General features: G+C 37.2%; 1 protein-coding gene across 2 annotated transcripts in view; it reads right to left on the bottom strand.

The window, feature by feature from the left end:
* Positions 1 to 508: 508 nt before the first annotated feature.
* LOC146001857 (centromere protein V-like) overlaps positions 509 to 15489 on the bottom strand; it is a 61373-nt gene continuing 46392 nt past the window's right edge. For both annotated transcript variants that reach the window (XM_083139563.1, XM_083139564.1), the window contains exons 3-4: positions 4106 to 4290; positions 509 to 712 (exon numbers count right to left, since the gene is read on the bottom strand). In XM_083139563.1, the coding sequence (XP_082995689.1) occupies positions 585 to 712; positions 4106 to 4290 (313 nt within the window). In that variant the 3' untranslated portion in view covers positions 509 to 584. The remainder of the gene's footprint in view (positions 713 to 4105; positions 4291 to 15489) is intronic.

Here is a 15489-nt window from a genome sequence, read left to right as displayed (position 1 = left end):
AGCTTTTGTGCAAGTCCCTTCATCAATGTTATCAAATCATCATTTTGTATTTATCGTCTCAATTAGTTAAAAGAAGCTGAAAAACAGTGTAACATAAATATATACAAACACAAGTATGACAAAAAAAACAAGAATTTTATACAAGAATAAAATATATTTTTACACATTTTCTTGACCTTTTAAGGTATAAATATAATAAAGACAAATCATAGGATAATTTCTTTGAAGTAGCTAAAAATAGTCAGTGCAGTTTGTATCAAGAAATATAAAAATATTACACATTGCTACTTTTTCAAAACTAGAACATTATTCATGTTGAGGGGAATAAACAATGCGGTTGATAAGGTAAGACGTAAGCGAGTTACTAAAGATCTATCCACGAAAGTTACTTGTAAATGTTCTGTTAATTTCAGAGGCCACCGAAATTAATAGAACATTTAGAAGTAAGTTTCGCGGATATATGTTTAGTAACTTGCTTACATCTTATATAACATTATTATTCTTGATATATGTTTATCACAAATTTATTATTTTCATTGGTACCAATATTGTGCTTTTAGCTTATACATGAATATCCTTGATGATTATTTGATTTTAGACATGTCGGAAATTTTTGGATTTTTCTTCATGGCTTCCTCCCAGTTTTTGCCATCAAATTTCATCATCTGGACTTTCTTGATTGTTGAGGAGTCTATGTAGCTGGCAACAATAGCTGAAATATAATGAAAGGTGTAGCATCAAATCTGTCATTATGCCAAGTAGTAGAAACCTATCCAAGTAACCAAGTTGGCCGAATGTTAGCCAACCACACTAAAAGTAGTTGGCCAAATGTAAGAATATACAGTTTGACTGGTGGTTTTGGCCATTTTGTCAAAGCAGGGCTAATAGGTGGCTTTTTATGCTAGGCCAACGTACAGAAAACTTAAATAGAGATATGTTTGTATTGTGATATTGTTTTATGAGAACCAGAGGAACGTAACCCAACTTCTAACCCTTAGCAGTAAGGTGCAGTCACATTTTTTCTATTTATAGACTCTTTTTAAGTGTCGCAAGTATTCCTAAGAATACATTATTTCCCCTCTCTTGTAAATTGCATTAATGGGAGTTACGTTCTGGTTGTCACACAATAATATTAATTTATTGTGAAGACAAATATAAATTTTGTACTATTTTTTTCTGTAAAATATAAATTTGAACAACACTTTAAGTTAAAATGTAGGACACAAGACATTTGTAATAAATAATAGATATTTCTAGAACATGTTAGAAAGTAATTTAAAATTGATACTTTTCAGTTAAAAGAAAAGATATCTTAATGAATTCTTAAATGCAAAATTCTCAAACTTGTAATCATACTAAACAATGCACCTCTTATTACATGTTCTAACTGGTACTTCTCAGAGGAGCCATTTTTTATCAAAATTTCAGGTTTAGTCACAAGTATGTATATTTATGAAAGACTGGAGAGTCAAACTCTTTGAAATTATAAAGACCGGTACCAAATTTTTACCGACTTTATGAAAAAACTATTTCTCTAATGAGTCCGTTGTGCTGATGATAATGAAAGTACTGTCTCAACATTTGCATTATGACCTTTATTGGCAAACAAATATTCAGCAATTCCCGTAATTTGAAGGTTTCTAGTTCAATAACTTTGCTTTCTATACCCTCTGCTTTACAATCAAAATATTGAATAAGAATGGGAAACACCTTGTTCCATCAGCATAAACCCCACGGAGAAATTCCACTCAGGCACTGAACAGTGACATCATCAGAAAGTGGTCCCAAAACTTTGTTCATAAATTGCTTCCTTTTTTTCTAGCAGGACACACTTGTATTTTCTTTTTGGGCAATGACTGAATCAAAATAAATTTCATAATTGAGTTTGGGAATGTAGTCCATAGACTTGTAACTTGCATGATTTCTCTTTGTTCAACTGAAACACATATTTCCCTAATTAATATTATGTGGTGCTGAAAATTTAGGACATTTATGATATTTTATTCAATTTTTTCCCGGATGCCGGACGTAAGGCTAAAATGTAGGACATGTCCAGGAAAAAACAGATGTCTGGTAACCCTACTGCTATTGGTCGTGCAGTACAACGTAAGACATTCTGGCAAGGCTGTTCCATAATTTTACTAACTAACAAAGTACCTTCACAGGAAACTTGCTTTCAGACTGTCCATTTTGCTTGATTCATTAATTGGTTGATTTGGTTTATTTTGTTTGCTTTTCTGCCACTTTTGGCTAATCACAGGCTGTTTTAAGTGGCATAGGTGTACCTAATCAAATCAGTAATCACTCACCAGGAAACGGATTTACATTTAGTAAAAATATACTAAATATGTAAATTGTAATGTTTGCGAATATTATGTATTCACTAACCTTACATACTTACATAGCTCTGTTTGTGCTGCCCCTAGTACCAACTCCTTGTACTAAGTATAGCGTTACAAAATACATAATTAGTTATTTTCACCAAAATGTGGAGTTAAATATGGACTCAAAATTGTAAAAAAATAACTTTTTAATAATATAAGATGCTACACGAGCTAAACAAAATACTGTCTCTGCATTGTAACTATTGCCGTGACTGTCTTGAAGAGAAACCAGAAACGAATCCCGTATGTGTGCCACAAAATTCTTGCTTCTGGCACTGCTGCCGGCAACGCAACTACAAGTGAGAGTGGGGTTAGTGCTGTTAGAGGGTTGCTCGACTTGGGACTGTTTTCCAACATTGCCAAAATAATGTTTTTAACAATCCGGAGCCGATGCTTGAGCCCTCATTCTCTATTGTTGACAACAATTGTAAATAAACAGGAATTTCAAGTGTTTTTCAATTGTAAAAGTAAACAGTTGAGAGGTGTAAAAGAAAACAAAACAAAAAAAAACATTATTGTTCGGATGACATAAAACTTGTAATTAATGCAATTGGAGGGTATAGAAAAGCGGACTTTGTCAGAAACGCAAGGAATTGACCCAACTCTTTCAGTCACATGGGGATTGTGCAAATTCGGAGTATATGTTGAGGAACTTTCAGAAATATGGAAATACAGTAAATCCTGTCTATCCTGGAAGATGATGGTTCCGAGCAAAATTTTCCGTCTTAACAGTTTTCCTTCTTATACAGGGTTGACTTTAAATACAGTATAGAGCGCTGCAGCAAATAATGGAAAGACAGATTTAAATTTTACATTTTACTTATAATGTAGAGTATTAATGCATGTACGTACATAAATAAAAATGTGATACAGTCACAATAAGCATAGCAGAGATTACAATTATGTAACTACACAACATATTGGTACACTTTTTTACAGTATTGTAAGAACGTACAGTACGTACTTATGTATCATTTCGAACCCGGGACCCCTGGCGTCGTAGCGTGATGAAAGATGGAATAAGAGAGGTGAAGAAAGATTGAGATAAAAGTGAAGAAAAAAGAAAGAAACAAAGAGAGATAACAAGAAAAATAGAAAGATGACGAAAGAATAGAGGAGAAATAGACAAAGAAAGGTGGAGAAAGAGGGCAAGAGATGAAAGAAATGGAATCGTAACAGCTATTGAGTATTGTAGGCCATTCTTTCATATCGACAATGTTACCGATAAGCGAGTGGCAACAGAGGCATGTTCCACTTACATTATTGCAATGTTTTCTTGCGAGCGAAAAAAATAAAGGAAGAAATTTCCGCCTTACTGAGAATAAAAACATCTCGTTGGTCTTTAAATGGTGTTCCGTTTCCACGTTACGGAGGTTTCCGCCTTAAGCAGGTCATTTTCAGGTATAAAATCGGTCCGTTCTGGGGACTTTTTTTCCCCGTATTTACGGGTTTCCTTCTTATAGAGGTTCCGGGATATGCAGTTTTTACTGTATGTAAAAATACCTAAAATATGTAAGATATGAGCCAAAACCTATTATGTGTACAAATATGGAAAATAAAAACTTAATTTTTCAGGTCTACATGCCAAAGATATGGAAAGATAATATAAAATATAACTGATTTCAGCTTCATACATTAATATGTATTTACATATAAATCCGTTCCCTGCTGATAATCTCTGTGGCACTTTAAGAAACAAATGACTGTAGAGAGTAACTCACCAACACCATCTGGATTGGAGCGGGGAATGAAGAAACTCTCTGCACCACACACTCGACAGAATGTGTGCTTGGCTTGATGTGTGTTGAATGTGTATGTTGTCAGCGAATCATGCCCGTTTAAGAGCTTGAACCTTTCTGCTGGGACAATAAAATGCTGTAGTTGCTTCTTTGCACAAACGCTGCAGCTGAAATTTAACGATGTTAATATTAATAATATTTATTTTTAAGTACCAAGTACAGCATGGATCTAATACAGCACTGATCAAATGGAAAATATAGAATTATATATAACTAACATACAAAATACTAAGAGCAATATATTAATATATTTCCATATATTTGAATTTAAGTTGGAAACTTTATTATATCTGTTCAAGCATGTTAGAACTCATGATATTTCATTTAGACATTTTATAAGTTACGTTTCTTAAATACCATCCATTTGCCAAGATAATACCTTCTTTATGGGTTAAGGAGTGATTTTATGGAAGATATTAACATGCCAACATCTCTCCCATATAATATACTCTGAAAACCCACATGCACGAAGGCTAACGAGGCTCTGGTGCCTGGACCCAGGGGCTCTGCACGTATACTGTCTCTTTTCCACATGTTCACTCACCATTATCATATAATTAGAGCCCGGATTTGTAAGCGAAATACATATTCTTTTCCAGACTTCTAATGGTAAGAAGAAAGGTTATACTTCGTACTACATCCCTTGATGAGCTATTTAACTAAGGTTCAAAGTGCTTATTAATGCTTATTTCTGCAGGAAACGGTTATGCTTGCTTATTTTATGATTTTGGTTTAAAATAGCATATTTTACCCAAATCTGCCATATTTCAATCCTATTTCAATCACACGATGGCATCGGGATGACGAGATCAATGCTTCTAAATAGCCACATGAGAGAAACGGCATCCAAGAAAAGATACAGTACATCCATAATCATTTTTCCAAATTACCTGTTGTTATAACACAGTTGAAAGCTGAAAATAATGCATTGCAACATACACTTTCTCTGATTGATGAAATTTCAGTAACGTTGTCTTCAGATACTCAGTGTTGCTAAAATTGTGTCTGAACAAAAAACTGTGCCAAATTTTTAAAAAGATTTCTGGTGAAGAAACAGACATTGAAGAGGAATTCACCGAAGAAGAACTGTGGTGTTTTTCACATGCACCTGTGATGTCATGCGATGTGGAAAGAACATTTTCATTGTACAAATCATTCTTCACTGACAGACGAAGGAGCTTCACACAATAAAATCTCAGGATGACCTTCCTTACATACTGTAACAGCTTTCAGTAAGGTAATAGATCTAATAAACAAATATTTTTTTCAGATTTTCCTGTATTTGTTTATGCTTATTTTGGTGCTTATTTTTTTTCATTTTTTGGGCTTATTAACTTGCTTATTTTACTGTTTGATTGTGCTTATAAATCCGGGCTCTACATATAATAATCCTCATTATTGCAATTAGCCAAAAGTGGCTGAAAAGTGATACATAAAAATAAATTAAATGCAATACCGTATATGCTTATATTTTCCCTCTAGCTTTCACCACATCAAGTGGCTTCATGAGGAGGATAGGCAAGATTTAAGAACTAACAAACATAGAGTGAAAGGTTAAAATAGGTAAAATTAGCCAAGTTAAAACAAAGAAGGAGTAGCCCTGTCAAGATATTAATACTTCCACATCTGTCTGGCAACAACGTTGTCACAATCTGATGACATAATTTTCCTTTTTGACTAATGTTTCCCTTCACGTAAATAAATCATAAAATAATAATAAATATAAGTAGTTTCACTGGCTCATGTTCATACAGTGGCATGCCCCCCCCCTTTGGCCCAGTATTCCTAAAATAATAATAATAATAATGTCAAAAGCAGGAAAAGATGGCTAAATAAGGACTGACTGCCAAAAAAAAGTATACATCTTAGGCATGCCACTGTGTTCGTGTACATAAAAAAAATGTTGAACAAATGAATCACATTAGCCAGCATTATTGCTACTGGGCAAGATGTCCCAAGTTTGAATCCTGGTCAGACATTGAACAATTGTGTTTGTTCTATTCAGTCCAAACATTTTCATCCTTATAACTATTAACTAGGGTGACCGACTCTCCTGAGAACTCCTGCATTAAAGTTAATTTCTTTTTTTGTCCTCCTGGCTCCTGTATTGACATTCTATTTCTTCCGTAAATTTTAATTAACAATCAAGATCACAAAATTTAAATGCTTTTCGAGTAGTATAATCAGCCCGGTTCAACGCCCGAAAATGGCGCTCGGTGGCGCTCGCAGTGTTGCCAACTTCTTATTCGAAAAATCACCAAGGTTTTTGGTCTAACCTAACCTAAAAAAGCAAGGAGTTGGCAACTTTGCTTGAGAGTTCAGAAACCGGAAGTGGGGCTCGGTGGCGCTCGCAGTGTTGCCAACATCTTACTCGAAAAAAAAATCACCAAGGTTTTTGGTCTAACCTAACCTAAAAAAGCAAGGAGTTGGCAATTTTGCTTGAGAGTTCTGCAACCGAAAGTGGGACTCGCAGTGTTGCCAACATCTTACTCGAAAAAATCACCAAGGTTCTTGGTCTAACCTAACCTAAAGCAAGGAGCTGGCAATTTTGCTTGAGGCTTGTCTTACAGTGCATAAAGCAAGGAGCTGGCAACCTTGCTTGAGGCTTGCCTTACAGGTTGCCAACCTACTGGTACTTTTACCATAGCTTTTTACAAAAGAGAGAGAGAGAGGGAAGAGTTAAACAACCGACGGCCTACCTACAGCTTTTTTGGTCTAACCCAGCCTAAAGCAAGGAGCTGGCAACCTTGCTTTATGCACTGTAAGGCAAGCCTCAAGCGAGGTTGCCAACCTACTGGTACTTTTACCATAGTTTTTTACAAAAGAGAGAGAAGAGAGAGGGAAGAGTTAAACAACCGACAACCCACCTACCTACAGCTTTTTCTGGTCTAACCTGGCCTAAAACAAGGAGCCGGCAACACTGTTTTATGCACTGTAAGGCAAGCCTCAAGCGAGGTTGCTAACTTACTGGCACTTTTACCATGGCTTTTTACAAAAGAGAGAGGAGAGAGAGGGAAGAGTTAAACAACCGACAACCTACCTACCTACAGCTTTTTCTGCTCTAACCTAGCCTAAAGCAAGGAGCTGGCAACTTTGCTTGAGGCTTAGCCAATTTATATACTGGCGTAACATACACACACTAAACAAGGAGAGCCGGCAACAAATATATACTGCCGTAAAAGAGAGAGAGATTTATGGCTGGCAACAGTAATGAGCGAATGCGCCATATCGTAATTTTCCAACTCCGTATATCGTGACCTTTGTAAACCTCTCTCGGGGAAACAATATACCACACACACACACACACACACACACGCACACGCGCGCGCATGTATTGTGACGCAAACAAACAAACAAAATAATAATTGTTGTTTTTTAGGATACCTGGCCCCTATAACCTCGCCAGGGTGCGTGGTGCCCAACCAAAAAAAGTAAAAGTTTTCCCGTACGGCCTTCGAACGTAAAATTGATTGACGTGGGGGGCGAATCTCTTCGGGGATGTTTTTTAATTTGTATATTTGCCTGTACATGCTATTTATTATTAATTTAGCTGTGTTCTATTTGGCGTCTATTTCGAGCAATTTGCCCGGCGGTAAAGTTTTATTGTTCTTAAATTTTTTGATTTTTTTACGCAAGGCCATAATTTTACGTATGCACGTGACATTAAACGTGTCCTATGAGAAATACACGTGAAGATCAGCTTCTGTGCAGCAGGTGTGGGATTCGTGACGCTGCGATAAACATCAACTTCCGTGCCAGGTGGGAAACACGAACATCGCTTGTTCTGCAATGCTTTGCTGAAATAATAATACGAGAAATACAAATTGAATTTGTGCCCTCGAACCTGGTCCGCGCGCAACACGCTCTGGCAGTATGTTGAGACGATTGTTTGCACGAGTCTGTTTTTCAGAAACACACGTCTCTCACAAGCATCGAATCTTGGACGCTGTACTGCAACAGATCGTCTATCTTGTTTTTCTCGTAGAGCGTCTGTACGGTTTTGCTCTCGGGCATTATCTTCTCTCCTAGGTTGAAGTAGACCCAAATAGAGAGTTCACAAACCGAAAGTAAAGCTCGGTGGGACTTGCCTTAATGGTTTGTTTTTGTAAGGCATAAGCCCTATTTTCTTGCAGTGTTGCCAACATTTTACTCGAAAAAATCACCAAGGTTTTTCTTGTCTAACCTAGCCTAAAGCAAGGAGCTGGCAACCTTGCTTGAGGCTTGCTTTACAGTGCATAAAGCAAGGTTGCCAACCTACTGGTACTTTTGCCATAGTTTTTTACAAAAGAGAGAGAGGAGAGAGAGAGAGAGGGGGAAGAGTTAAACAACCGACAGCCTACCTACAGCTTTTTTTTGGTCTAAGGCCGCGTCCGAATCGGCAGCAGATGTTACCTAGAGCACCGTTCCATCGGGGGATCCAGCCAACCTTTGTTGTCCGAATTTGCGGCAGACGTGGAGTCTGAGGGAAGAGCAGAGAGGTGCGACAGATGCATGCTTGAACTCGCTGTGACGCTGCGCTTGGCAGCTATATTCTAATTTTTATTTTGTCCAGACAATATTTACTGATTAGACGATGTAAAACTCAGTTATATTTTAATATTTTATCAATAATACTGAATGTAGAAAAATTGTAAATGATAAAATAGCGTGTTATATTTTTAACTAGGTGGAAATTATTGTTATGTTTGTTTGGCGTCTGCCTTCTGCTTCCGTGAGATGTGCCTGCGCCCCAGAGCGCGGTTGGTGAAGTTTGGGCTGATACCTGGCGGGAAAAGTGACAACCGTACTACAAGGGGACATGTAGATTCGGACGATTTGGACGCGACTTCTACGGCACTCAAGAGCAACAGTAGAGAACAGAACGAAGTGCTTGCCAATCTGGACACGGCCTAACCTAACCTAAAGCAAGGAGCTGGCAACTTTGCTTGAGGCTTGCCTTACAGTGCAAAAAACAATTTTTGCCAACCTATACACACTAAACAAGGATAGCCGGCAACAAATATGTACTGCCGTAAAAGAGAGATGGGTGGATGGCAACACAGTATGCTCCGTATGGAACGATGTGCCACACACACACATGTGCGTGCTTCTTATTATTTCTGTATTGTAACGCAAACAAACAAATAATAATTGTTATTTTTTAGGATACCTGGCTTCTATAACCTTGCCAGGAGTGCGTGGTACCCAACCAAAAAAAAGTAAAGGTTCTAACGGCCGCGGTTAGATAACCACATACCTCTGTAGAGTTTCACGTGTTTTTTTTTCTCAAAAAATCCTATGGGACACCTCTGTTTATCAAAAATTTCGAGATATATTTGCAATTTAATGCTGTGGACTTGGAAAATTTTCGATTGACGAAAAAAATTGGTTCTATGACGACCTATGTTTATTTTGGTATGGGAGGACAGAGGACACCGAGATTCGACCGACACACTAAACCCGACCTCTCTACGCGTACTCTACGTCACCAAAAAAAATATCTCTTCTTGTCGATAAGTCGTCACATTTTAATCAAAGGGTTTTGGGTTCGATACCTACTGGATTCCGATTCTACTTTAAACTGTACGCCCAGCCCTCCGATTAACTTATCTGTGCATAGAGTAAACTTAAAAAGTCGGTCAATTATTGTTGCGATTAAGGATTAAAAAAAAAGAGGGGTGGGTGAAGTCAGATTCAAAGAGAATGCCACGTGATTATTTTGATTCAATAGCTCCGTCTAGTTCGCTGCATTTTTTGACTGCACTCACGCGTCTAGTTGGTTACACGGTGCAACCTACTTTGTTGATTTGGTGTCATGTAGTGTATTTGGTGTCTGCACCACGTCTTGGAGAGGTGTAATATGTGGTGTGGTGTATGACCACGTGGTGAGTGGTTAACTAATCAAATGAACGTTTAAAGCAGCAGACAGACATTTGTTGAATCTTCTGAACTTGAACACCGCTATTCGTCTACTTGGTTGAACGTTATTTTCTTTTACCAGCCTGACACAGGGATACACCTGCACTGCATCTAATGTCAAAGAAGTGCAGCGTACTAGACGAGGATATTAAATTGCTCTGTTGTAAATGAGATGCATGATGTTCTCTCGTAAGTTGTTAATATGAATTGATGTTACTGTGAAGAAACTGAAGGCGGAATAATGCCAACGCTATCTGGACTCGCTTAGTTAATTCAAGATAGTCGCGACAAACGTAAACGGGCTGTGCAGGACTTGCTAGCGCATGTCTCTACGATGATCCTATCGAAAAGAAATTGACAATTGGCCCACCCTTGACCTCCAAATTTCGTACACGTACTCTACATCACCAAAATCGACAAGGGGGTCGACCCTATCTTCTGCACAACTCTGACGTGTACGTCCTGTTTCGCGAAGAGTCGACAACCTTCCACAGCTGTTTGTATTATATTACATCAGATATTATATTGCATGAGTGAGTTGGCTGTGTGTATAAAGACTAGTTAGAGACATGGACGCGAATATAATTATAGTTGATAATTAGCTGCTGTCCAAAGTTATTGCATAACTTAAAATATTTATATATATAAAAAAGAATATTTATTGTATTGTGCTTTCTAGCAAAGGTATTATTGTAAATGATATTGTTTGTAAATGTGGAAAGTTCCCGGTCTATCAATGATAAAAAATTTCATCACGGACAACAACAAAAAAAAAAGGGTGTGCACGTCACAAAAGCATTGTCATATGGGCTGACGATTATTATTTTTTTAAAAAAACAGACCTAGTTACGATGGGTTATAACCTGTGCTGTCTTGCAATTGTTTTTGCTTATTTCAATGTCAGCGAGCGTGATATGAAACATGCATGCGAAGAAGGGAGGGAGATCATAACAAAATAATTCACACTTCGATTTCATTACTTTCGCTAGTCATGTTTCACCTCCTATCTAGAAGGATACTGGACGCTACTTTATTTGAAGATGGCTAAAAGCGAGGGAAGGAGAGAAATGTTACTTTTTACTTTTTTGCCTGTGTGTGACGAAAATAGTTTTACATGCATACGGCTGTATCGTGATCTGCTTGAATCATCATCACGTCTGTGAGTTTTCAGTATTGCTGAATATATTTACATATCAACCAACGGTTATGAATTGCGTAGAAATTGGCTTTTGTTAACGGTCCAGTGGCGAAGTTGGAAACAGAGAGCGGTCACATCAGACAGGTACTCCTGGTATCTAAATAATGCCCCCCTCTTACAGAAAAAAATGGAGTGTTAGAAAGGAAAGATGTTATACCCGAATGAACGGGGAGTCTCGAGCATCTTCCAATTTTTATTTTCGCGTTCAGCTAACGAGGAAAAAAAGAAACTTTACATATGGGGGGCTCAACAGCTGCTGTACGGTATTGTCCATGGATGTTAAAACTTTTGTTTTTTTTGAATAGACGGACATATCAGTGTTGCAATCTCCAGATGAGACCGGAGCTTATTATTATTATTATTATTATTATTATTTTGGACAAGGGGGATCAGATCAATGTGTGGACTAAAACTTTTCTTTACATCAAAATAAAACAGAGGATTTTTTACTATATACGGTCTATATTATATCATCGCTATAGGTGGTCCATATTATGCACAGGAGAATTTTTAAAAAATGTCTTGTTTCTCGAACTTAAGACTTAAGCGTATTATCTGCTTTCATGTCAGATTTTGCCAACCTGTAAGCTGTAGTGTTTAGGTGACAAGCGACCTGCTCAAATATGATACTGTTGACAATATTGTACGTCCGTGAAAATTATATATAAATAAGACTTAAGCGTATTATCTGCTTTCATGTCAGATTTTACCAACCTGTGAGCTGTAGTGTTTAAGTGACAAACGACTTGCTCAAATATGATACTGTTGACATTATATATATAGGAGACTAGAAGCATATAATTTGGCGAAAAAAAACAACCAAATAAGGTCATAGAAAATAGTTAAAAAAGTGAACAATTATATTTTGCATTGCACAGCATTAGGTATTAAATAACATACCCCAAAAAATCTCTGCATTATGCGTTCTGTAAAAAATTGCCCTACGTGCCAAATTGCTGTGTCAAGTAAAACTTTTCAAAGGCACTGTCGTACTTGTGTGCCGGGAAAGCGAATATGTGCAACCAAACTGTGCTCTAAGTGTGGAAAAAAATATTACTATTGCCAACTTCAAGTTTTTTTTTTGACACGTATATATATTATTATTTTTTTTAACAGAGGAAGAAAGTCCGTGCTTCGGAAAACGCGATGATGTGCGTAATGATATCTTCCGTCTCCTGCATAGACTTGCGCCAATCTACTGTGTACTGTCTTCTTCCCTGCCTCGCCTCGTGCAGTTCTTCCAACCTCTCGTTCAATTTTTCCCCTGCAGCCGAAAGCAGAATGTTGAGATCACCGCACCTCAGGCCGCCGATCTCCCGAAGATGGTCCTTGAGAACCATTTCACAAGGGATGCGAAATTCCGGCGTCGTTCTTGCTATGATTACAAGTTTCCCTACATCCTCACAATCTCTGTTTACTGCGTGTTTAAATATTTTACATAGTAGCTCGGGCGGCAAATCAGTTATACGAGACATGTTGTTAGTATTATTATTTTTCACTGTATGTTATTTATATACCCCACCCCAATTTTTGTTTCGTGTTCATGGCGATGGTGGTACCCAGTGCGGCGACCCGTTCACCCAGCGATGCGTCTCTGCTCACGAACCTTTCGAAAGCTGCGTGCTCTAACTTTCTGTCTGCTTAGTGACGTGCATCCAGATCCGTCTGCGTGGTGTTGTAAGCGATGTCGTGATTTTCCAAACGTTTTCCAAAATTCCAAAACAGTTAGTACGCGACAACGCTAATTTCATATGTTTGTTTCGTCAAGATCACACCAACCTCAAGCACGCGTACGATGACTACGTAGGCGGAGACATGAACTACAATCAATTTTCGGAACGCTGCTCTACTTGCTGGAACGGTGACGATTTCGGATTCGCGACGATCGACATGACGAGGAAACCCAACGACGGAAAATACAAAATCAACGACTTTCTAAACGTTGCAACGTTGTGAGAAACAACGTTTATTTATATAACAACGTTCGTTGAAACGTTGAAACGTTTATGCAGAAAGGTTGAAACGTATTGTCACGATTAGTCGAACATGTCGCGAAAGGCAAAATAAAAAAAATAACTCCCAAATTCAAATCGACCAAACAAGAGATAGTGAAAAAAAAAACATGGAACCTTACAACATCCATTGAATAATCGACATTTTGCTGAAATGTCTCAGGCGCTCGCTGGATGATCATGAAAAATTACATTTCTAAAATTGCAGGGAGAAGAAATGATAATCTAGAAGTCTCGATTGTGATAACAGAAGAGATGGACGCAACGAAAAACAAAAAAAAACATAAGGAGATTAATCGATGCGGACAAGATAAACAATGATCTAATCAATAACATTACAGCATTAAGTGCCATGCATTCTTTCCTCGTTCGTAATAAAATTTAACAAATTATAAAAAAGATAGCAATCCAACTTGTCATTTGACCTCCTTAGTGAAGCATGTTATAAAAAATATATATATATTGAAAGTTTCCAGTTCGTTTCATTTCGCGATTCATCCTCATAGCCGCGATAAACTTAGGAGGCACAGGCTTGTATACATTCCATCTTTCGTTCGGAGGGACAAGGTAAACCGAGCACCTAACCAACCATTCAATGATAATAATATTCATGAATTTTTGTTTTGAATTGAGAAAATAAAAAAATAATCACCTCCTTTAAATATCACATCTACTCTAAAGCATTCATTCGCTGTTCATATTTTCCGTCCTTGAATTCGAATGTGTGTTTTGTCTAACAATTGATTAAATTAAGTACCGAACATTATCAAAAAGCAATTCTGAAAACATTATACTGAAATATTAACATTATAATAAGTGTCCTTCCATAGCCGTTTCAGTCTTCAAACTGCTTCCAACACTGCTTCTGCATACTTTTCAATAAAATCAATTTACCGTACGCCCTGGCCCTTTGCAGATTAACAAAAAATCGTCTAAAGTTTGAAGTTGTAACCCTTCTCTATACCGTTGCAAGCTTTTTTGTGGTTATTCAAAGTACCTCATTTTCGCATATTCAAATACACACCAGTGAAGGGAGTTCATGTCTCATTAGTAATTTTAAATTTGTATTTTTGGGATCATGCACACACTTCCTAACATTGTTGCTTTGTAGTCGATGAGTTGTGCGGGTACAGATGTGAAGTAGTTAATAAGACCCCACACAGACAAGCCTCCCACCATTTCTTTCCGACATAATTGTTGTTTTGTTACTAGAAAATTGTTATGATTACAGTACACCTGAATCCGTATAGAATAACATAGTGCCATTTTCTGTTTCTGTTGCGAGTAAAAGCAAATCTGTAGGTCTTAAGTTCGAGAAACAAGACATTTTTTAAAAATTCTCCTGTGTATAATATGAACCACCTATAGCGATGATATAATATAGATCGTATTAACAAATATACTTCAAAGTTATGTAATAAGATTTTGGTTTAGTATTTAATCACAGCAGCAAAACAAACTCTCCATTCGCTTCACAACAGAAGTTAAGTGCATTTTGCATACATGAAGAAGCAGAAATTTACGCCCCGAGGTGTGCTGTTGGAAGACTATACAATAAGACACGGCACCTCATTCTTTACAATAATAAGTAAGCAGTAGAGTAAAAAATCCTCTGTTTTATTTTGATGTAAAGAAAAGTTTTAGTCCACACATTGATATGATCCCCCTTGTCCAAAATAATAATAATAATAATAATAATAATAATAATAAGCTCCGGTCTCATCTGGAGATTGCAACACTGATATGTCCGTCTATTCAAAAAAAACAAAAGTTTTAACATCCATGGACAATACCGTACAGCAGCTGTTGAGTCCCCCATATGTAAAGTTTCTTTTTTTCCTCGTTAGCTGAACGCGAAAATAAAAATTGGAAGATGCTCGAGACTCCCCGTTCATTCGGGTATAACATCTTTTCTTTCTAACACTCCATTTTTTTTCTGTAAGAGGGGGCATTATTTAGATACCAGGAGCACCTGTCTGATGTGACCGCTCTCTGTTTCCAACTTTGTCACTGGACCGTTAACAAAAGTCAATTTCTACGCAATTCATAACCGTTGGTTGATATGTAAATATATTCAGTAATACTGAAAACTCACAGACGTGATGATGATTCAAGTAGATCACGATACAGCCGTATGCATGTAAAACTATTTTCGTCACACACAGGCAAAAAAGTAAAAAGTAACATTTCTCTCCTTC

This window comes from Lepisma saccharinum, chromosome 18 (assembly GCF_977018435.1).
Source record: "Lepisma saccharinum chromosome 18, izLepSacc3.1, whole genome shotgun sequence".
In the NCBI taxonomy this organism is placed as follows: domain Eukaryota; kingdom Metazoa; phylum Arthropoda; class Insecta; order Zygentoma; family Lepismatidae; genus Lepisma; species Lepisma saccharinum.
Note: the sequence above shows the minus strand (reverse complement) of the source record. Positions and strands in the feature narration are given on the sequence as shown.